Below are 24,282 nucleotides of genomic sequence, written 5' to 3' on the forward strand. Positions count from 1 at the left end.
AGAAATGTTAAAAAAAAACCTTTTCACACAGTGACAGTAAATACCACCTCATGTTAGGTACAGAGAGTCACTGGTGTGTTGAGGTGAAGGAAGTAAGAAGAATAGCCTCCTAGTATTGGGGAAGTTGTAGCCTAATGATTTTTAAAGTCAAATGAGAAAGTGCCAGTGATGGTGGCTTTAGAAAAACTCAAGTTGGAGAGGTGATACGGAGAAGCTGATGCAACACTGCTGAGAAGTTTAGTGACAGAGTGGTGGGCTGTGAAAGTAAAGAGTGGCAACAAATTGGTCATGTAGCATAATGGGTTTCTGATGGGAAACCATATCTCCAACAGGTGTGTGGGTGCAGTCATCATCAGTGGAAGGCAGCAGGGTCGTGTTTTGTGGGCAAGAACGACTTCTCAGCACTGAACTCTAACATGAACGGTACATTTCTGACACCTCACCAACTTTAAACTCCTTTTCCCAGTGTCAACCATTAGAGATCATTCACTTAAGTCTGTGTTTTTGCCTTAACAGAGCTGATCATCAACATCCTGCTGGTGTGTGCTGCTGAACTCACTCAGGGCTTTGCAGTCAAAGCAAGTCAGGGTATTTCTTCTCTCGTTTACACTTTTCTCATTATAAACAATTATAAAGTGTATGTGAGATATTTCACAAGTATACTATGTGATGTTACAGGTGGCACCAGATCTGGGCAGGTGTTTTTCTGTGAGATTCCAGGATGTGCTGCAAATGTGACTGCTGTATTTTGCAACGACAAGCAGCTCTTGAATGACAGCCACATCCCAAATTGCTCAGGCCGTCCACATCTCAATACTGTCTGCAAGCATGACAGTCGGGCCTTCGTCTCCATCGGCACAGGTGGCCCCTGCGAATTTGAGGGGAACTCTGGTTATATCCCCACTGGAAAATGTACAGGTATTTACATTTATTTATTTGTTTTTTCACAAATTTATTTTTGTTAGTAATACATTGCATTCACATTAATGTTTATTTTCAGGCAAATCTTTGAAAAACATTGTAAAGTTTATCAAACAGTTTGGCGGACCCCCTGCAGTAACTCTGAGGACCCCCTGTTGAAGATCTCTGATCTAATGCATCAAGAATACACTGTTGGGGGGGTTCCTTCATCTTTGGAAGGCAGTGCCAGACTGATATGTGCTTGCAAAGCTTTTTTTGAAATATTAGAATAGTAATACTAATATTAATAATAAGAATAATGCACTTTTTCATTGATTTTTAAGTAATAACGGAATTAGTGCCTTTTAGTTTTAAGTATTTGAAGTGAATATGAACATTACAAACTATAACGATTGAAAAAGATTGCTTTTTATTTTTCAAAGAACAATAAAAAGTTGGTGTTAGTATATTATATTATAGTATATTATATGTTTCTCTTCATTTACTTACTTGGTCCTCATGGACATTTTATCATAGGTCCTTGAAAAGTCATTATAAAGATTGGAATGTGCGGAAGCTGCCTCCAGCTGAGGGCGCTGTTAATCTAATCTTAATCGGCGTGCTCTTTACCGACAGCAAAACCCTTAATGCCAGACTAGATTCTTGATTTGTGTTCTTTCTTATTGATGTGTTTCTGTTCAATATGTTCTGCAAGATGAACTGTGATGAGGATTCAAAACCTAAATAAACAGTCACATTGTTTACATGTAAAATATATTTTTCTGATATCCAAAAACTGATGGCAACTGATGCACTCCTCTTGTTTTCTCAATTAGACCACAACAGCAGCTGTGCTTTTACCAGTGGTGAGTTTCCCCTGCAGATGCACACTTAACATCCTGGTGCTCATTGTTTTGCATGACCATTAACTGGAGTTTTACCTCCTTCCCTCTAGCTACAACACCATCACCAGTCACCGCAGGGGGTCGTCCAAGGGACCGTGCAACAAGTGGATACATTATCGGGGTAGTTTGTGAGTTCAGGACACTAAATGGGTTTCTTATTTCTTTTACTTCTTGACAAACAACTGTTGACAGCAGCTTTTACCAGCTTTTTATCCAGCTGCAGCTCCGGAGCAGAAGCCCCTGATGTGACACAAGCCCCTGGCATGACGGAAGTTACGTAGAATAAAATTAAATTTTTTCGAAGATGCGCAGGAATTTGAGGATACTCGCTGTCACACCGCGTCAAATAATTTTAAATAAAATTTAGAAACCACGTAAGCTTTACTACGTCGATAATGTTGCCTAGCTAACTACGAGCTAACTTGCATTCTGCTATTCTATTTTATAAAGGGTTTTTTGCGACATGTGAGATGTGTAAGGTTTTTTTTGTAAATGTTTATGTAATTATTTTGATACAAAACAATAACAACATATAAACAGGGTCATTAATATATAATATATATACATGTACATATAATATTCAGAGCCATAAGGTGACACAAGCCTCTGGCTTGACGGAAGTGATGTAGTATTTAATCAGAATCAGAAATACTTTAATAATAAAATGAACTAGCAGAATGCAGGTTAGCTCGTAATTAGCTAGGCAACATTATCCACTTAGCGAACTTGTGTGATTTCTAAATGTCTGCATGATTTGGCACGGAGTGACAGCGAGTATTCTCACTTTTGTCATGCCAGGGGCTTGTGTCACGTCAGGGGCTTCTGCTCCGGTGCTGCAGCTGGATGCTTCTCGCTTTCACCCAAGTCTGCAATGATAAGTTATTTGATGGAGTCAAGGAAATGATGCTTTTTGCTACTAATCCGACTTGCTTGTATTCTCCAATCCAATCTCTTCTTGCTCTCGCTCAGGGCTGAAATGCTTGTCTTTCAAACGCTAACAATCAGGTGAGATCAAAATGTAAGGATGTGCTGCATTCATTGTGTACTGTATTAATACAATTATGTTGAATATCCATCTCTTGATTTCACAGTTGTTGCAGTACTAATAGGAGTCTCATAACTTTACATTTATAGAAAAAGATGAAAACAACAGCCAGTAAGGTAATTAAAATGTATTATTATTATTATTATTATTATTATTATTATTATTATTATTATTATTATTCACAGAGTTCCTTTATTCATATGTTTAGCTACTGTGGTACCCTGTTACCAATGTGTCCTCATGGTTAATATTAATTTGTTTGAGTGTTTCTGGTGTGATTTGATTCCTCGACATGCATTAAATAAGCAGCATATAACCCATAGTATGTTCTAAATTTAGATGTAAAGTAACTTTGATGTTTTACACCTTCAGTGATACTCATGCCTCTGAACTGGATGATGGCAGCTGCTCTCCCACTCAACCTGACCTCGGAGCCTAAACTCCTGCAGCCTTATTGCTCTTTTATTTTTTCTTTGCTTACATGAAGTTTCAATTGTTTTCACACTAAAGTTGGACTATGAAATACATCTACTTAAACCTGAAATCTGCAAAACTGAAAGCACAATTTCTGTTTCACACTCAGTTTTCAATGCTGAAGCAAACTTTTTGCAAAACACACTACACACCCTACAGAAGCTTAATTTACTAATTGGCAACACACACTGACAGGCGTAAACAGCCGCTGCTTAATCATTCTTTTAGAAATCAGAGCTTTAGCACTATAAAAAGGCCACAGGAGTTCTCATTTTATCTTTTTTGTTCTTTTTTTCTTTGAACATAAAACTCTGTTACAAAAGTATGTGTTCCAAAGTACTAAATTTGTGTGTTTATTATTGATATATATATATATATATATATATATATATATATATATATATATATATATATGTATATGTCATGATAAGTTCTGGACAGTTTCTCTCTCCTTTTTAATCGTTATTTTTGTCTCCCTCTGTCTGTGTTTTTCTGTATGATCTTTCTTTCTGTTTTCTGGTTTGAGTTTGTTTTCCTGGCAGGTGATTCTTGTTAACATTGATCCCCTGCCACTCTGTATATTAACCCGGTACTGAGCCTCACTCGGTGCTGGATCATACTCTCTACATACCCTGATGCCTCCCTGTTCCTCTTGGGTCCATTCATCATGTCCGTTTGTATCAAGTTCTCTTCGTGTTTTTCCTTTGTGTTAGTGCACCTTTTGTAAATAAGTTTTATTAAATTTGTTAATACCGTCTCCTGAGTTCCATGTCTGCATTTGGGTCCCCTTCTCCGTGTATTCTCCGTCATCACACATGACTATATATGTGTGTGTGTGTATATATATATATATATATATATATATGTGTGTATATATATGTGTGTGTGTATATATATGTGTACATATATATGTGTGTATATGTGTATATATATGTAATAATATGAGTTTATATATATATGAATATATATATACATATATGAATATATATATATATATATATATGAGAGTAAATATGCATTACTGTGTACCAGTCTTTTGCTGCAGTGTAACAGAAAATAAAAAGGAACGAACCTACTGATGAGATATTGATGGTAGTGTTTATATGTTTAGCACAACAGATCTATTTTGTGTGTTTGTGTCATGCAACTTGAAAATAAGAAGTGAATTAATTTAAAAGGTTTTTCAAACTACCAATGCAGTTGGGACAGATATCAAAGATATCATTATACTGATAGTGTGTGATGAAATTAAATACATCTTTAGTGTGGTTGACTTGGCTGTAGATGCCCACTCCTGTCCAGGCCTGCAGAGGGCAGCATTGATTTTGTATCCAGTGGTGCACTGGTTGTATGTAGAGAGAGACAGGGCAGGGACATATAGAAACCCAGGGGCTTCCTGCTGCTCTCAGTGGAAGAGTGACTCCTCAGTTGTGCACAGTCAGCTTATGGTGGTGGTGGTGAAAATACACCACACACACATATCGCTTATATTTTTCTTAACCGCATTTATTTACCTGCTGGGGATCGGCTGCTTGAGGAAAGGGCTTTTTGTGAGGACTGCAGCAGCCACAGGAGGAAAATATAATTTCTATACAACTGCGCAAAAGAAGACGATTGGCTGGTAAGGTTTCTATGAGTTTCATATCTAGTGCGAAACACAAGATATGTCATTGAGATTTGAGGTATACTGACAGTCTATTACCTCATTACGTTTCGTGTTCCAAGTGTTAGTCTCCAGGTGTTGCGACAGGTGAAAAACAGCAGGTGCGCTTAAACTGTCTCCGCTCGGATATAAGGGTGTTATTCTCTTACCTGACTTTAACCAGGTAGGCTGGCTTTCTCTAACACACAATATGAGTCGCAGTATAGAGGTCAGGAGATTATTGTTACCACGTTATGTGTTCTTATTTGACTCTAATTAAAGATATATGAAGGCTAGAGATAACAAACCCTGCTGCACGTGGCACTTTTTACACTTCATCGTGGTGCCCTGTTGAAATACTGTTCGACAGGTTTCTTCCTTCATTTATTTTATTCTAGGCTGTTACACGTGAAATCTAAAGTGACAGTATTCAGTATAGTTCCGCTTTTATATTGCATTTTTTTTTTTTTTTTACAAAAGAACCAGGGAATTATTTCTCCCAAACTCAGAAAAATGTGTTGTACTGCATCAGATTTTGGAGATTACATTTATGGTTGAAAACATTCAACAAACAAAATATAAAGTTGAAATACTCAGAACTTCACATTTACTCCAATAGTGTCTGACTGATTGCTGATTGAAGAGTGAAAAAAAGAGTTTCACACAGGCGCGTTAGAGATTCGTATTTATGAAAGTAATTTCTATCAGTTGTGAATAGATGGTCTCCTTTTGTTTAACACAGTAAATCCAACATGGTTTTGTGTATTTCAATGTAATCTGTTGTGAAAGAGATCACTTCTGCTGATTATAAAGTGAGGATGATGAGCAAGTGGATCCCAGTCTTATTAAGTGTGTTTAAGCACATGATCATTTTTTGTTAGTTTTTGTCATAATCCTTATTACAAAATGTTACATTATAACATTTAAAACATCTCACACCTTGTGTTTGGGACTAAACCACTAATTTCATGTTTGTGTTACAGAGATAACAGCCATACAATTTAATAACAGACACATGTAACTTTTAGTATTAAAGTTTGAAGTTAAGTTAAGTCTGGCTTAAAAGAGCTTCAAGATACGGACAGAAATGTTAAAAAAAAAAACCTTTTCACACAGTGACAGTAAGTACCACCTCATGTTAGTTGTGTTCAAGGTACAGAGAGTCACTGGTGTGTTGAGGTGCAGGAAGTAAGAAGAATAGCCTCCTAGTATTGGGGAAGTTGTAGCCTAATGATTTTTAAAGTCAAATGAGAAAGTGCCAGTGATGGTGGCTTAAGAAAAACTCAAGTTGGAGAGGTGATACGGAGAAGCTGATGCAACACTGCTGAGAAGTTCAGTGACAGAGTGGTGGGCTGTGAAAGTAAAGAGTGGCAACAAATTGGTCATGTAGCATAATGGGTTTCTGATGGGAAACCATATCTCCAACAGGTGTGTGGGTGCAGTCATCATCAGTGGAAGGCAGCAGGGTCGTGTTTTGTGGGCAAGAACGACTTCTCAGCACTGAACTCTAACATGAACGGTACATTTCTGACACCTCACCCACTTAAAACTCCTTTTCCCAGTGTCAACCATTAGAGATCATTCACTTTAGTCTGTGTTTTTGCCTTAACAGAGCTGATCATCAACATCCTGCTGGTGTGTGCTGCTGAACTCACTCAGGGCTTTGCAGTCAAAGCAAGTCAGGGTATTTCTTCTCCCGTTTACACTTTTCTCATTATAAACAATTATGAAGTGTATGTGAGATATTTCACAAGTATACTATGTGATGTTACAGGTGGCACCATATCTGGGCAGGTGTTTTTCTGTGAGATTCCAGGATGTGCTGCAAATGTGACTGCCGTATTTTGCAACGACAAGCAGCTCTTGAATGACAGCCACATCCCAAATTGCTCAGGCCGTCCACATCTCAATACTGTCTGCAAGCATGACAGTCGGGCCTTCGTCTCCACCGGCACAGGTGGCACCTGCGAATTTGAGGGGAACTCTGGTTATATCCCCACTGGAAAATGTACAGGTATTTACATTTATTTATTTGTTTTTTCACAAATTTATATTTGTTAGTAATACATTGCATTCACATTAATGTTTATTTTCAGGCAAATCTTTGAAAAACATTGTAAAGTTTATCAAACAGTTTGGCGGACCCCCTGCAGTAACTCTGAGGACCCCCTGTTGAAGATCTCTGATCTAATGCATCAAGAATACACTGTTGGGGGGGTTCCTTCATCTTTGGAAGGCAGTGCCAGACTGATATGTGCTTGCAAAGCTTTTTTTGAAATATTAGAATAGTAATACTAATATTAATAATAAGAATAATGCACTTTTTCATTGATTTTTAAGTAATAACGGAATTAGTGCCTTTTAGTTTTAAGTATTTGAAGTGAATATGAACATTACAAACTATAACGATTGAAAAAGATTGCTTTTTATTTTTCAAAGAACAATAAACAGTTGGTGTTAGTATATTATATTATAGTATATTATATGTTTCTCTTCATTTACTTACTTGGTCCTCATGGACATTTTATTATAGGTCCTTGAAAAGTCATTAGAAAGATTGGAATGTGCGGAAGCTGCCTCCAGCTGAGGGCGCTGTTAATCTAATCTTAATCGGCGTGCTCTTTACCGACAGCAAAGCCCTTAATGCCAGACTAGATTCTTGATTTGTGTTCTTTCTTATTGATGTGTTTCTGTTCAATATGTTCTGCAAGATGAACTGTGATGAGGATTCAAAACCTAAATAAACAGTCACATTGTTAACATGTAAAATATATTCTCTGATATCCAAAAACTGATGGCAACTGATGCACTCCTCTTGTTTTCTCAATCAGACCACAACAGCAGCTGTGCTTTTACCAGTGGTGAGTTTCCCCTGCAGATGCACACTTAACATCCTGGTGCTCATTGTTTTGCATGACCATTAACTGGAGTTTTTCCTCCTTCCCTCTAGCTACAACACCATCACCAGTCACCGCAGGGGGTCGTCCAAGGGACCGTGCAACAAGTGGATACATTATCGGGGTAGTTTGTGAGTTCAGGACACTAAATCGGTTTCTTATTTCTTTTACTTCTTGACAAACAACTGTTGACAGCAGCTTTTACCAGCTTTTTATCCAGCTGCAGCTCCGGAGCAGAAGCCCCTGATGTGACACAAGCCCCTGGCATGACGGAAGTTACGTAGAATATCAAAAATTAAGTTTTTTCGAAGATGCGCAGGAATTTGAGGATACTCGCTGTCACACCGCGCCAAATAATTTAAAATCAAATTTAGAAACCACGTAAGCTTTACTACGTCGATAATTTTGCTTAGCTAACTACGAGCTAACTTGCATTCTGCTAGCCTATTTTATAAAGGTTTTTTTGCGACATGTGAGATGTGTAAGGTTTTTTTTGTAAATCTTTATTGAATTATTTTGATACAAAACAATAACAACATATAAACAGGGTCATAAATATGTAATATATATACATGTACATATAATATTCAGAGCCGTAAGGTGACACAAGCCTCTGGCTTGACAGAAGTGACGTAGTATTTAATCAGAATCAGATCAGAATCAGAAATACTTTAATAATAAAATGACATAGCAGAATGCAGGTTAGCTCGTAATTAGCTAGGCAACATTATCAACTTAGCAAACTTGTGTGGTTTCTGAATGTCTGCATGATTTGGCACGGAGTGACAGCAAGTATTCTCACTTTTGTCATGCCAGGGGTTCTGCTCCGGTGCTGCAGCTGGATGCTTCTCGCTTTCATCCAAGTCTGCAATGATAAGTTATTTGATGGAGTCAAGGAAATGATGCTTTTTGCTACTAATCCGACTTGCTTGTATTCTCCAATCCAATGTCTTCTTGCTCTTGCTCAGGGATGAAATGCTTGTCTTTCAAATGCTAACAATCAGGTGAGATCAAAATGTGAGGATGTGCTGCATTCATTGTGTACTGTATTAATACAGTTATGTTGAATATCCATCTCTTGATTTCACAGTTGTTTCAGTACTAGGGAGTCTCATATCTTTACATTGATGGAAAAAGACGAAAACAACAGCCAGTAAGGTAATTAAAATGTATTATTATTATTATAATTATAATTATAATTATTATTATTATTATTATTATTATTATTATTATTATTATTATTATTATTATTATTATTATTATTATTATTATTATTCACAGAGTTCCTTTATTCATATGTTTAGCTACTGTGGTACCCTGTTACCTATGTGTCCTCATGGTTAATATTCATTTGTTGATGAGTGTTTCTGGTGTGATTTGATTCCTCGACATGCATGACAGCTTAGTGAACATTAAATAAGCAGCATATAACCCATAGTATGTTCTAAATTTAGATGTAAATAGTAACTTTGATGTTTTACACCTTCAGTGATACTCGTGCCTCTGAACTGGATGATGGCAGCTGCTCTCCCACTCAACCTGACCTCGGAGCCTAAACTCCTGCAGCCTTATTGCTCTTATTGTTTTTCTTTGCTTGCATGAAGTTTCAATTGTTTTCACACTAAAGGTGGACTATGAAATACATCTACTTAAACCTGAAATCTGCAAAACTGAAAGCACAATTTCTGTTTCACACTCAGTTTTCAATGCTGAAGCAAACTTTTTGCAAAACACACTACACACCCTACAGAAGCTTAATTTACTAATTGGCAACAAACACTCACAGGCGAAAACAGCCGCTGCTTAATCATTCTTTTAGAAATCAGAGCTTTAGCACTATAAAAATGCCACAGGAGTTCACATTTTATCTTTTTTGTTCTTTTTTTCTTTTAACATAAAACTCTGTTACAAAAGTATGTGTTCCAAAGTACTAAATTTGTGTGTTTATTGTTGATATATATATATATATATATATATATATATATATGTATATGTCATGATAAGTTCTGGACAGTTTCTCTCTCCTTTTTAATCGTTATTTTAGTCTATATATATAATTATATATTATATATATATATATATATATATATATATATATATATATGAGAGTAAATATGCATTACTGTGTACCAGTCTTTTGCTGCAGTGTAACAGAAAATAAAAAGGAACGAACCTACTGATGAGATATTGATGATAGTGTTTATATGTTTAGCACAACAGATCTATTTTGTGTGTGTGTGGCATTTTAATGCAAAAAAAAAAACATTTTGAATGCAGTATTTTTAGAGTTTAGTATTTTTTGTCTGATTTGGGTTTTTTTGTTTCAAAATGGCCCAAAGAAAAGTAATTTCATCTACAAATAGCGTTGTAGGCGCAATGGATTTCATTCATACATTGATAAAAAATGTTTTTATCAAATTCGGCTGTCATGCAACTTGAAAATAAGAGGTGAATTCATTTAAAAGGTTTTTCAAACTACCAATACAGTTGGGACAGATATCAAAGATATCATTATACTGATAGTGTGTGATGAAATTAAATACATCTTTAGTGTGGTTGACTTGGCTGTAGATGCCCACTCCTGTCCAGGCCTGCAGAGGGCAGCATTGATTTTGTATCCAGTGGTGCACTGGTTGTATGTAGAGAGAGACAGGGCAGGGACATATAGAAACCCAGGGGCTTCTTGCTGCTCTCAGTGGAAGAGTGACTCCTCAGTTGTGCACAGTCAGCTTATGGTGGTGGTGGTGAAAATACACCACACACACATATCGCTTATATTTTTCTTAACCGCATTTATTTACCTGCTGGGGATCGGCTGCTTGAGGAAAGGGCTTTTTGTGAGGACTGCAGCAGCCACAGGAGGAAAATATAATTTCTACACGACTGCGCAAAAGAAGACGATTGGCTGGTAAGGTTTCTATGAGTTTCATATCTAGTGCGAAACACAAGATATGTCATTGAGATTTGAGGTATACTGACAGTCTATTACCTCATTACGTTTAAGTCTTAGTCTCCAGGTGTTGCGACAGGTGAAAAACAGCAGGTGCGCTTAAACTGTCTCCGCTCGGATATAAGGGTGTTATTCTCTTACCTGACTTTAACCAGGTAGGCTGGCTTTCTCTAACACACAATATGAGTCGCAGTATAGAGGTCAGGAGATTATTGTTACCACGTTATGTGTTCTTATTTGACTCTAATTAAAGATATATGAAGGCATGGAATAAAATGTGGTGTTAGAGGGGGGTGGTTCATTTGAATTTCACCCTTAAAAACATAAATTACATTCTTCTGGCTGCTGTTGTTGTTGAGGTAAAGTCTGTTGCACAACCAGTGCTGCTCAACATTTACTTTTTGCTGCTGTTTCCTAAAAATAATGAGGAAGTCTTGCACTTTTTAGTTGGAAACTGGAAGTCTGTCCAGTTTGATGGGAAATGAGGCAAGCATGTTGAAGGTTGTGTAACACATCTGAAAATATCCTGGTGCGTATGAGTGTAGAATAAAGCTAATGTTAAGATCCCTTTTAATGCCTCTTTCAAAGCCAAGTTGATGAGAAGTGTGTGCAGACATACAGGTTGGATGTTCTGTGTGTACATTATTAGATGTTGCACCGGACAGCCTTTTAATTTACCCTCCTCATACCTATCACATTATCACTGCTCTTTACAGTCAAGTGCTACATATCTTCCCTTAGTAACTGGCTGCCTTGCTGCAACTGTGATGTAGATCTGCCAGTCCAAAGTGAAATAGTGATAACTGGTTATCTTGTATGCTATGCTGGGAGTTTGAGAGCTTCCCAGTGAGCAGGGAAGCTGCTTTGATCTGCTCAACATCAGCATTGTCCCGTGGAACATCTGAACTCAGTGGCTGTCATTCCACTGTTTGTTTTTTTGTCTTGGCACGCTATGTTTTATGTTTTCTTCATCTGACAAACGACTTAAATGAGAAATGTTTCTCTTTAGAAATTTCCTGTCGGAGCTTTTTCAGTTTAACCTAATTCTAGACCATCTCTGCTTTAATGTAAACCTCTAGTCACATGCATCCTGACGGTTTAGCTGGTTGAAGAGTCAAGTGTATGTAGGTCTGATTTTGCCCTTTGACCTTTTCATGTTATGGTCCTGTGTCTGCATTGCAGTGGCTGGAGAAAATGAATGATCATGCTAATCTGACAGGTTTAAATGTCAAGCTTTAAGACAAGGACGAGGTGGCACACAGGATTATGAGTGGTGTGGTTTCCTTTATGAACTTCCTGTTTCTTCCTCATTTGACTGTGGAGCAGTGTAATCGGCGCGCTTGCCGCAGAGGATGTTTGGAAGGGAAAACAGCTCATGCAAATCCCCTGCTCTCTCCTTGGGACTAGCACCTGTGCTCCTGCTCCGTGCTGCCCTGGCACTGATATGTCGCTTGTCAGAGTGAGCAGCATCTGTGCATTATGTAATATTTTCCATCTGAGTAGCAGCAGAAGTGCCACAGCACTGGAGAGCCAAAAACCTTGTCAACACAAATCGTATTTGTTCCGTGACAGCTGTTCTTGGGCTTTTACTGCAAATTCTCTCTTAAATTAGTGATTACATTGTGACACTGACTGTAACTGTGAGCATTAATCAATAGCACTCACTCAAAAAGGAGGGACACCTTTTTAAGCAAACAGTATATCTGGAGCCTACTGTGTGAGTGCCCTGTGAAGAGGTAGCACAAACATTAACAGCTGTAATGTTTAGTCTTGTGATTTTGGGTCAAAGAGCACTCAGGAGAGCATATGAGGCTCATTAAGACAGTTACATAAGTCATTGCCCTGAACAGTAGCTCTCTCTCTCTCCCTCATTCCTGATAATGGTCTTACTGACCGATGTGCCCTGTGTCCGCACACACGGGTGTGGCCCCCAAGTTGGTTCTTGTTACGAGATGTTCTGATTAAAAAATGTCTCACTTTGTTGTGATAATGAAATCTGGCACCACGTAATGTTTATGTATGTTTAGTGTGACCTCTCGTCCTTCTACACCCACTCTAGTTCTTCTCTCAGAGGATCCTCTCTCGCTCCCAACTGCAGTGTTATATTCTCTGTCCAAGTGCTACGTCCAAGTTGTGAGAACGAGAGAGCGCAAAATAGTGTGTTTTCTTTCTAGAACTCTCTGTCTCGCGTTATTTAGGGCCATTCTTTTCATGTTGCTCTTCTCAGCTCAGTAGCAGCCTTTAAACAGATCACTTCAGTGGGTGGCCGTGCATTTCACTGTAGAATGAGATTTGAGATGATTTGCATGTGGTTTCCATTCAGAATGAAAATAATATAGAAAAGCAAAAGGTGGCTTTGTGAGTCTCAGGACTTTCAAGTTTTCAACCTTCAAATTTATTTTATCCCCAGAGGGGAGGCATATTACATATAATACATACAATACATGAAAGAACATAGAGGGTACAATACAATAAGGGGTAGGTGTCCTTAATACAAGTGATCAACTGCTGTCCGACTTTCACATTTCCACAGTGAACAAAGCAAAGCAAAAGTCAATCCGCATCATCTACAGCACCTAATGTAATTCTTGATGATGTGACCTGACACATATTCGTCATTCAAAGTCACGTTTCTACACTGTGTCCCTGAATTCATGTTTGTATGGATTTGGTTAATCTGTGGAAGGCTGTTAACAGTGTCAAGATCTGTTAAAATGCCATTGGTTTACTTTGCGGCCATTGAATGTGAACGTAGAATTAGCCACTATTATCGTTTTGATCTTAATGACCTCTACCTCCCCTGGCTCCCACAGCATATCGGCACATATTTTTGAGAGGATGAAAAACAAAATCTCCCAAAGGAGGCCTGTAGTGGTAATTGGCTGATAATTGTGCTCCTCTGTATAACGATTGGTGGGTTGGAGGGTTGCAGGCAGAGCGGTAGCTTGGCAGGCCTGCAGGAATCCAGATTATTCAGAGGTTGGGGTGTTTGTTGTTGTTCCTTGTTGTTGTTGTTGTTTTGGCCCTGCTGAGCGCCCCCCATGCTACCCCTCCTGCTTTCCTGTCCTGGTAATGTCGAGGCTCACAGAGGCCCACTCAGGGGACCCTAGGGTACTAGAGTGAGAGAGTGGGAAGGAAAGTTGACAAATTGAAAGACACAGAGGGGGTAGGTGAAGACAAACAAGTGAGAGAAAGGGAACATGACTCTTTCTTTAGTAGCCTGTGACCTCTGATCAATAAAGGCAGGGTGATCTAATCCCCTCTTACCCCCACGATTGATCACCTCTGAAAATAATAAACACAGTCAGTTGTTCCAACAGCAATATGCATATAGGTGACAAATCTGCCTGCGGCTTAAAGAAGAGTAAGAGGACTTTGGCCCCCAGGGCAGGGCCGAGTAAAACTAAGCTGAGCTTGGCTATCATGGGCAAGTCTCTCGTCTTCTCTTCATGTCATGTGATCATGTTTTCCAATGGCTGTGACCACAGACTATGTGTCTAGGGCTGTGATGTTGGGAGCTGATATAATAAGCCTGCTGTAATGGAGTTCTTGTCTCAGAGAGAGTCGAGCTGCGGCGTCCCCCTCCACCAGGGCTCCTGCCTCTACATCTTTAGAGAACACTGTCACTGTTTTCCCTTCATATACTTATATCTATGTTTCTCTCTATCACACGCACACTCCATTCCCTCAGTTGAATCATGTGACTCTCTGGACACAGCGTGTGACCTCCTCCTCGCTGCTTTTCATGCAGAGTGGAGCTAGAGTGAGACACTCTCGGAATTACAAACACAGGCCGAGTCCTTTCACCCCGGGTTTCTTGTAGTCGTAGTGTTTCCTTAGAAAATGTTCCTTTCTTTTGCTCTCTATCTTATGATTATGTGCTTGTGTGGAAGCTTCCAACTAAATATTTAAAACTCTCTAACCTTTTGTTCTCTATCACTGTTACCTTCTCCTATTGTTCCTATGCTGTCTTTTTCTTTCTCCCCCTCTGTCTAGCTCATTTTTTCTTTTCATGTCACATCTGAAAGGTCATAGCGCTCCGTTGGTGCCCTCCCACCTATTGTTTCTCTTTATTTGCTGTTGCCAAAAGGTCAAATACCGTCAATCGTTAAAATGTATATTTAGTTGGTGATAGTTGCCTGGCCGGTGTTTTATCTCACAAGTGCACACCGTTGAGCCCACTTAAAGAAGTACTCAGATAGTTGTGCTCAACACACACTATGATGATGCATCAGGGACAGCAGCTGTTGTCATCGTAAAGAGCTCCTATTCTTTGCACTTGTGTTATGCTTCTCCTTGCAGCATCATGTTGTTAAAGATCCCATATCATAATCATGTTCAAGTTCATGTTTGTTTTTCGGTTTCTACTAGAACATGCTTTAATGTTCAAAAAGCACATCATTTTTGTCACTCTGTCTGTCTGAATACACTTGTATTGACCCTCTATCTGAAACACTCTCTCTTTAAGCCCCCCTCCCGAAAAAGCTCTGATTTTTCAGCATTGTAAGGTCTTCTGCGCTCTAGGTGTCTCTGCACCATCATTGCAGCCAGACAATGACTGTAATGTCACTGTAGTGGCACTTTCTACTTTTATATAGTTGTGACATCACAACAGTACAGAGGTCCTGATGTTTCATTTATAAGTGGTCATATATATATTATTGTTACTGCTGTTATTGCCACTATTCGTATCATTCTAGTATATCCACTGCCATAACTATTATTAGTCATATTCCTATTAATATCAAATAGTAGTTGTTAATCTTAATGTTAATGTTAATGTTGTGGTTCCTGTGCATCTCTCTCTCTCTCTCTCTCTCTCTCTCTCTCTCTCTCTCTCTCTCTCTCTCTCTCTCTCTCTCTCTCTCTCTTTATTGCCCTATAACCGTACAAGGCAGATGGTCGCCCATCATAGAGCCTGGTTTGTTCCTTCCTGTTAAAAGGAAGGTTTTTCGTTGCCACTGTGTGCACAAGATTGCTGAAATGCCACTTGCTGTTGCTCATGGGGGAATGTTGGGTCTCTGTAAATCATAAATAAATCATAGAGTGTGGTATTGACCTACTCCATATGGAAAAGGGACTGAATACAAACTGTGTGCATTTCTCTGTGGATTGAGCATTTTGATACTTTCACAGTATTATATAGTACCTCGCCTCTGACCACACTTACATTTTTGCCCCACTAGTAGTAACATTAATAGAAGTTGTCTCTGTGTTCAAATGAATCAAACAGTCCCACAGGCTGCCACTTTGACTACGTGTTCTTTGCCAACACTGCATAGTGCCTGGTGTATAGTGAAAGACACCACTCTGCAGCACAGCTTGTCCCTCAGAGAGACGATGAAAAAAAACACCCCCCCGGATGATACAGTGAAATATGTAAGAGAACGCACCAAAAACAATACAAAATAATATGTGGCTGCTGTCTTACTGCTTCATTTGGTGTGGGTAGCGAAAAAAGAGAGGATGAGTGTGTGTGTCTCTGTGTGTGTGTGTGTGTGTGTGTGCAATACAAGGCCACACAACCTGTATGTTGGTTTGAACATGTACACATTGAAACTGTGTGCATTTTATGTTCTGTTTGCTTTGTGTGTATTTTTGTTTGGGGCGGTCTGTTTGAATTGGGTGGAACGAGAGCAGGGCTCTTGAATTGGATGCATTTTTTTTAAATCTCTGTGACATTGATGAGCAGATATTTCTGTTTGACTGAACATTTCACAAAGACAGCGTTAGTCTCTTCTCGATCCCCCTCCCCTCATGACTCAGAAGTTGTGGACAAAGCCAGTGAATTAGTAAGTAGTGCTGCTCACAGCTGAGTAGGTCGTCCTTCAGTGGGGCTAATGTCGAATGTTTGTTCACACTGCTAAATTAAGACCACCTCTGAATGTAGTCTGAGTGATCCGATCTCAATACAGCTTGGATGCGCCCTGATTGCATTCACACTACTTTAGAGTATAGTAGTGTGCGTACTTAGTGCTGACCGCTGGCTTTAAGAAACAGGCCTGAACAGGCCTCTATCTGTCCCCGCCAAGCGTTTTCTACTCCTCTGCCTGTCTCACTATTTGTCTGTGAGCAAAATACAGCATTGTTGAAATATCTACAACAGCCAGGGGTTATATATCTGAATCTTTTTGAGGTGGTGGAGGACTACACATATTGTTTGTTTATTGCAGTCATTTTATACCACTGATCATTTCTGCTTGGCTAGCGGAGGGGAGCCCACACATAGATGTTTGATTCCCAGCCGCATGATCCATAACAGAACATGACACATTTCACAGAAATATTTGACACGGTTGGGGTAACTAAGCCAATTATGTAAAAACAGAGACACACCACACAGTGAACAAGTGTTTTCACAAGGCGACTGCGAGATAATGTCTACTATATGAGACTAGACAAGGAATTTGGTATTTTATATCTTTGGTTAGTCAACATTTCCAATTTAATGTTGCTTGGGTGGAGTTTCTGTGAGCAGTAGTCAAGGATCAGAGCAGTTAAATCGATGAAGCCGAGCTAAGCTGACTCCGCATGCATCTTCTTGATTGTATCCATCCAAATCCAGATATCTGGGCTTATCTAACATCTCACAGTCAGGGGGTGGTGAAGGTCATGAAAGCACAGCAGTCCAGTCTTCGGCGCTCTGCTCTGCATTGCTGGTCTGCTATCGATTCTCCATTATGTCTCCAATCTGCTGCAGTAATCCAATCGCATCTGGGGACCGAAGCAAAGCAGAGCCAAAAGGAACCTATATGTAGTGTCTGTGTCCTGGTGACAGAAACTGTTGGAGCCTCCTTGACTGAATACCACTCAGCCCCGATGTCATGATCAGATGGTTTGAAAATGGTTGTGCTCTACTGTGGAAATTGCTGTTCCAATTGTGTCAAAGAACCAGGTCTCCTTTTAGGAAAATAATTTTTTTACACAATTTTTTGTGTATCTTTCTAAAACAAGTGTGCAGCCTAGCTAGTTGAATGAGCTGTCTAAATCCTGTCTTTATTATTATTATCATTATCTTGCCCACTGAGACCAGGGAGGGAATATTACCACAGCTATTTAGACATTTTGACAGTTCAGATGCATTGGATCTGCATTTTCATCATACCAGACAGCCCGTGTCTGCTCTCAGCCACGTATATTTCTTGCCAAGACTTCTTGGCTTCTGAGCAGCTATTTGACTTCTGCAGGGGCTGGCTGGCACCCTTGGCAATATCCATGAAAGCATGAAGGAGATATGCCATGAGAGCCAGTGTTTGATTTTCACTCAAGTGTGTTTATTTGAAGGGCGGTAGAGTTTCTGACAAGGGCGTATGGATGAGTGGGAAGAAAGTTGTTTAGGAACAGAGAGACTTATGGAGAGAAAAGCTGAGTTTATTTATATAGCACCGTTTAAGGGCAGAAGTGCTTCACAAGTAGCAAAGATGAAGTGAATGAAAATTACGTTGTTGACCAACTTGACAACTGTGTGAAATGGAAACGGACCCAGTGTATTTTCCTCATTCCATTAAAATTCTTCTCTGGTCAACATTGACAGACATACTGTAGTGTTGCACTGTTTTCAGTCAATGTTGCAAGTTTTTATAATCTTGCTTGACTCCACACAAACAACCCTCAGCTCAGCCTCTAAACAGACTGGTTCTAGGTTGTTTTCATTCAGCGTTAGACATTCAAGTACAAGTAGTTTCCTTTTTATTGATCAGTTGTATTATTTAAACCATTTGGTTCTCATCCAGACTACAAAACACCCACAATCTGCAAGAGGTATTGATCTGAGAAAAAAGCATTTTGGTATTTGTAGCTTGAGGTAATGTAATTGTGACTTATTAAGTTCTGTCTTACATAACGGTGTTACAGTGCACTCTTTTTCCTTGTTATACTCCCCTTAGTACATAGAATGGGAGTGTATGACAGTGGTAAGATTCGGCTGATTAGGATGATCCATCCATCCATCCATTTTTATCCACATATCCAACCATCTGCCCGCCTCTCTTTTGTTGAGAGGTGAACAACAGACCTGCTGTTGTGCACTGCAGCTGCAGGCCTCTCATGGATTGTTCTGGAAACAGTCTGTCGGAGCACCAGCTGAGTTGCGGGGTCAGGTGAGAGAGAGAGAGAGAGAGAGAGAGAGAGAGAGAGAGAGAGAGAGAGAGAGAAACAATTCCTAACACCAACACTCACGCCAGGTCTGAGCAGAGAGCCAGACAGGCTGGCAGGCTCATTCCTCAGGTTCACAGCACCCAGCCAGTTATACAGTGTGATGGCTCAGGTGGCTCGTCGCCTCATTACACAGGGTTGACGACAAATATTTAGATTAATTTTTAATGACACAGATAATGACTGACAACAGGTTATTGTTTCATAAAGAGCACACATTTGCCTCATTTCCAGTCACGCAAAGTCATGCGACAAATATGATCTTTTCACTAAGGGAGATTGAACAAGTTTTGTATAATCATATGTGCTTGTGGAGGACACAAAAGACTGAATATTATTGTAAAGGCTAAAGAAAAGGTACAAATGATGCATAGAACCAAAATAAAAACAAATATCTGCAGTTGGATGGTGTGCTTCCAGCTAGAACGCATCAGCATTGTTGCTGTGTCTTTGTTTATAGCAACAAAAGAGCTGGTGCAGAGATAATGACCCAGTCTCGAGATAGGAGTTTAGTGTCTGCTACATTTTTTAAATATCTGAATCAGTGAGTGTATGTGAACATGTATTTATCTTAAGACACCTCTTTCTTTTGAAGATTATTTTTAAACATGGCTACAACATATTTGGTGTTTCTTTTTAATTTATTTTTAAATAACACTACACCCTCTAGCATTGGTTGCAGTGTTTCATAGAGAATGTATATTCTCAGTGTAATGGAGTCTGTTTTGATGAGGATGTAAATGCCGGTCACAGAGTAGGTGACCGCTGATGAAGCAGAAAGACACTGTGTAATACTCACGGCTATGAAACCTGCAGGTGCATTTATATGCAGGTAGGGTGGTGACTGCAGACTTGTCAAAGCTTATCAGACAAAGTACAAATGTTGCCAGTGCTTCTATAAAGACTCCTCATCTATATCCCTGTTTTCCCTCTCCCTCAGAAGACACACTGAGTTATGTCACAGTTTCAATGACTTGTGCTATTTCCTCATTCTCTGGAGAGTGTTGAAACAGGAGGATGAAATGATAAAAATGGAAAGAAAGTGAGTGACAAGGAGTGGTACAGTAAATTGCATAGAGAACATATGACAAAATGAGACAGACTTGGTGCTTTTGTGGCTCAGTAAGGACTTTGTTGTGCTGTAAACTGGGCAACGCCAGCAGATCGCTTTCAGCGTCTGGGCTTCTCCTCATTCATACACACTCTGCAGCTCCGCTTTTTTATGTGGTGCACACAGATGGCCTGGAATATGGATTGAATTACCAAAAAAATAAGTCAGAGATGAGGAGGAAGAAATTGCAACCAAATGTTTCAGTGTGCTTTCTACTAAACATGTTTGACAGGTTGTCAAAAGTATAAATACTTCAATACTTTTTCAATACCATGTGTTAAAAACAATAAAATTTCAGTTTTATTTTTTAAATTCGATAGTATCTAAAGTGCTGAAGCTATGAAGAAAAATGTTTTAAAACACAGATGGCACAGCCTAGCTTACCGTTCGGTTGCATGCAGCTAACATTAGCTTACAAGCAGCTGCACTTTTTGCGACACCATGGCCGCTGCTGGAGTCAGTGATGACGGAGAAACAACAGAACTGTTGCCTCCCTGAAGTCACGGGTGTGGCAACATTTTGCCTTCCCTGTGAGTTATGTAAACAAGGAAGGTGAAGCCTATGGAAATTCATGGTGCATTCAGGTGCACGTTGGAGAAACTTAAACTGTTGTTGTTAAGTACCCTTCTGCCATCTAGAAGTGACTTTTCCCTACCAGCACTGTGGGCAGTTTGTTAACATTTTTTGCTGTGCCTAGGATTTCCCCCCCTTAATAGCGAGTATTGTTTTTTAATTCTAGTGACAACCTTACTTTCTACATCTGTGCAGTGTGATTTGTGAAACGACAACCAAACTGACAAGCAGGACTGTAATGTTCTCCAAAATAAGACTCTAATAAGAAGTTTCGAGACGGTTATGACACACACGTAAATAAACATTGCATGAGTAACTGTCAAAGCAGAGATCTCTTGCTGGAGGCCAGTTCAACAGAGAGAGTTTAGAAATAGACTAAATTGCCTCTGCTATCAGACAGAGACTAACAGGGAATGATGGCATTAAAGTGGCCTCAAACTTATTGCAGTTAATTAAGGAAGCCTTGCTGGTGGACATGTTCCTTCCTGTTCTCGGTCACATCTCATCTTGGAGCTTCACTTAATGCTAAGTCTGTTGTTTTTTGCCCTGTTTTTGTGTTTTTATTTTATTTTTATTTATGTAGGAATAACTTGTGCGTCTCTTCCATCTGCGGATTATGAGACAGTGGGCCCCTGGGCACAGACATGCAAACCGTGCCACCACCTCTTCTACATAGGAGCAAGACACACAGACTTACCTCTTTGTAGTTGCTTTGCGTCTCTTTGTAGCCATTTTGTGTCTTTTTTATGGTTGTTTTGCATCTCTCTTTAGTTGGTTGTGTCTCTTTGTGGTTGTGGTTGTTTTATGTTTCCTTATGGTCTGTACGTTTCTCTTCAAGTGACATTTTGCAGGTGGATGCCAGATGGGCCCCTGGGCCTGTTCCCACTAGTAATGCACCCATGGTTTGTTCTCTTGCAGAGGGTCCCCTGATAGATCCAAAACCTCTTGATGTTTGCGCAAGTTGACAATCAAGAGATGTTGCCCTGATTGGTGTTTTGTCAGGCACAGCTTCTCTCTAGGCAAGGTAAGTTTATGCTATTGACTTTTTCAAACACCACACTTGTGATGATAAAGTCATTTTACTTTATCACAGTTTTAGTTCAGTCCTTTGTGTCTCTTTCAGATGTCAACCACAACAGAAAATGGGATGGGAGGGCCATGGAGCACAAGCAGAGAGAAAACATACAAAAAGGTAAAAAAGGAGGACAATTTGTAGAAGAGCTTCACTGCATTTGATTTTGTTTGCTTCTTGAGACAAAAGTCTACCTGCTTCCACAACATTTTTTTAATGCCGCTGTTTAGAGCCTACAAGTCCAAAAGGTCTTTACTTCTGAGTCTGTGAGTCACTTATAAATGTCCTTCTACAGCACATAATGTCCTGACCCATGCTAGGGCCGGCTGCCAGAGATCAGTCAAGCGCTGGTCACACTTGTTTACTGTTCTTTTTTACTTTAGAAGTCAGTGCTAATGGTAGTGTTTCTTAGGATGTTATGTTAAAGATTCTCAACAGTGGCTTCCACTGTTCAGGTTGTGACTAAAAATGTGGCTACCAGCACAACAACAGTACTGGTGTGTTTATGTCCCAGTCTTTTTAAAGGTTTTAAAGCAACATTGTGTCAGAATTGGTATTCTTTGCGATGTGCGGGCGTACAGTTTCAGAGCGCAATTAACATATACACTGCTATCGTAAATATGGACAGCTGTAAGTGTGCATTACATTGCTCATGTTCAAAAACTAGCGAGTCAAGAACTTTTTCCAACACAGCCAAACATTAAACAAGAGCATTAACATAAGACAGAGCATGCAACCTAATATTACTTATTAGTCACAACAAAATGACCAGCCTCTTTTTCGCAGCCTCTTATTTTGCAAAGCTCTCACCACTTGTTCAGTGGCCTCTCGCCTTTCCTCGCCTCCTCTTAGCTTCCTTCATCATCTTCAATGATCTCCTATGTAATAGTTTGAATTGTGAAAATAATTTGGCATATTATCTTTAAATTAAATATAAAAATGGCTTGAACAGAAGGCTTATCACTCTCGGGCTGGCCTTTTTTTGATTTTTCAAGCGTTAACATTTACATCCTATAGTGTATGAAATTGGGATAGCAGTGACAGTATGATGTAACAGCCAGACTATTGGGATGTTTTTTTCTTCTATGTTTTAGACCACCTCATCTGCCTTGAAAGGAGCCATTCAGCTCGGTATTGGCTATACAGTGGGCAACCTCACCTCTAAGCCTGACAGGGACGTGCTTATGCAAGACTTCTATGTGGTGGAGAGCGTCTTTCTGCCCAGGTCAGTGCTGCATAGTGTCAACCCACACAGACATACGTTCATACTTGCACACACAGCTTCTATATACAAAAAGACGATGACGATAGTAGCAATCCTATAAGATAACTGATTGTTTGCTTATTATCATCAAAATATCAGATGTTTGCATAAGCTCAAGGTTATTGGTCTACAGGAGCCAGTGAATCAGAGGACTGCTTAATAAAAACTGATAATGTGTAGGTGGTAACAGGCTGATCTTTGGCTGCAACAGTTTCCTGACTCTGCAAAGTGAATGAATGGAAAGACTAAGCTGTGCCTGTCTGCCTGCTCAAATATTTTATGTCTGGGTATAAAAGACATTTAAAACTATTATTTATCATGCTTGGTGGAAACTGCAAGCGCTGGGCATTGAGTTTCAGGAAAGTATGCTGCTACCACAAACTGCAACCATCACCCTTTATCAACAAACTGAATTTTGCTAGTCTAAGTCATAATGCAGGGATAAAACTATTCCAATGGATTATCCTGCCAAGAACTGTGAAATCAGCTTACTATGTGCCTCTCCCTGCCACGGTGCAAAACATATGTCAGTGTGTGGCCGCTCGGTCATCTCAGGTCTCGGTCTTGACAATCACATCATCAGCTTAAAAAGACATTTGACATAATCCAGAACAGATCCGGGAATTCTTTAAAAGTGTGACTCATGTATTATAAACACATGCATTGATGCACACTTGACGCTCAGACAATACTGTATCTATTTTTTTTGTTACACAAGTAATCAGTCTATGATGATGTCACTTTCTAGCACTTAAAGTCTCACAGTAGAAAATACACTCACTTTTAGGAGGTCATATCTTATCTCTTATTTAAAATTCTGCTTAGTATTGTCCCATCCTGAAAATATGCAAAGAAGGAAATAGGTCTATAGGTTCAGGGTAATAATTTGAGTCCCACTAGGTGATTCTTTGTGGTTTACCTTTGAGATGCTGCAACAGGATATGCAAACTCATTATGCTTCATGCAAACCAGGTCTTGGCACAAATTGATCTTTTACTGCTTAGCAACCAAAACCAACATTACTCCTGGTTTCTGTGTCATGCCCCACAGTGATGCAAGTTGAAAACCTGCTGTTGCTTTGTTGAAATAGGGAAGTACAAAATATCAATAGTATAATGCAAGCTTGTTACATCATCCTCAATCTGCATCCAATGTCAAGCCTTTTTATATCATGGTGAAATAAAACAACAGTGGCCTTCAGGGCCAGGTTTTCACTGAGAAAGCTGACTGAAATAAAAAAGATCTAGGTTACATGGTTAGAAAAAAAAAAGAAAATTACACAAGACACGACAAAC

General features: G+C 39.4%; 1 protein-coding gene across 1 annotated transcript in view; it reads left to right on the top strand.

Moving 5' to 3' along the window:
- The first annotated feature begins 10,639 nt into the window (after window positions 1–10,639).
- The window catches only part of pip5k1bb (phosphatidylinositol-4-phosphate 5-kinase, type I, beta b), a 36,417-nt gene continuing 22,774 nt past the window's right edge, over window positions 10,640–24,282 (top strand). The window contains exons 1-4 of the mRNA XM_083912904.1: window positions 10,640–10,771; window positions 21,570–21,675; window positions 21,775–21,843; window positions 22,818–22,948. Of these exons, the coding sequence (XP_083769030.1) occupies window positions 21,775–21,843; window positions 22,818–22,948 (200 nt within the window). The 5' untranslated portion in view covers window positions 10,640–10,771; window positions 21,570–21,675. The remainder of the gene's footprint in view (window positions 10,772–21,569; window positions 21,676–21,774; window positions 21,844–22,817; window positions 22,949–24,282) is intronic.

The sequence above is a fragment of the Echiichthys vipera genome (genome assembly GCF_963691815.1).
Source record: "Echiichthys vipera genome assembly, chromosome: 4".
Classification (NCBI taxonomy): Eukaryota; Metazoa; Chordata; class Actinopteri; order Perciformes; family Trachinidae; genus Echiichthys; species Echiichthys vipera.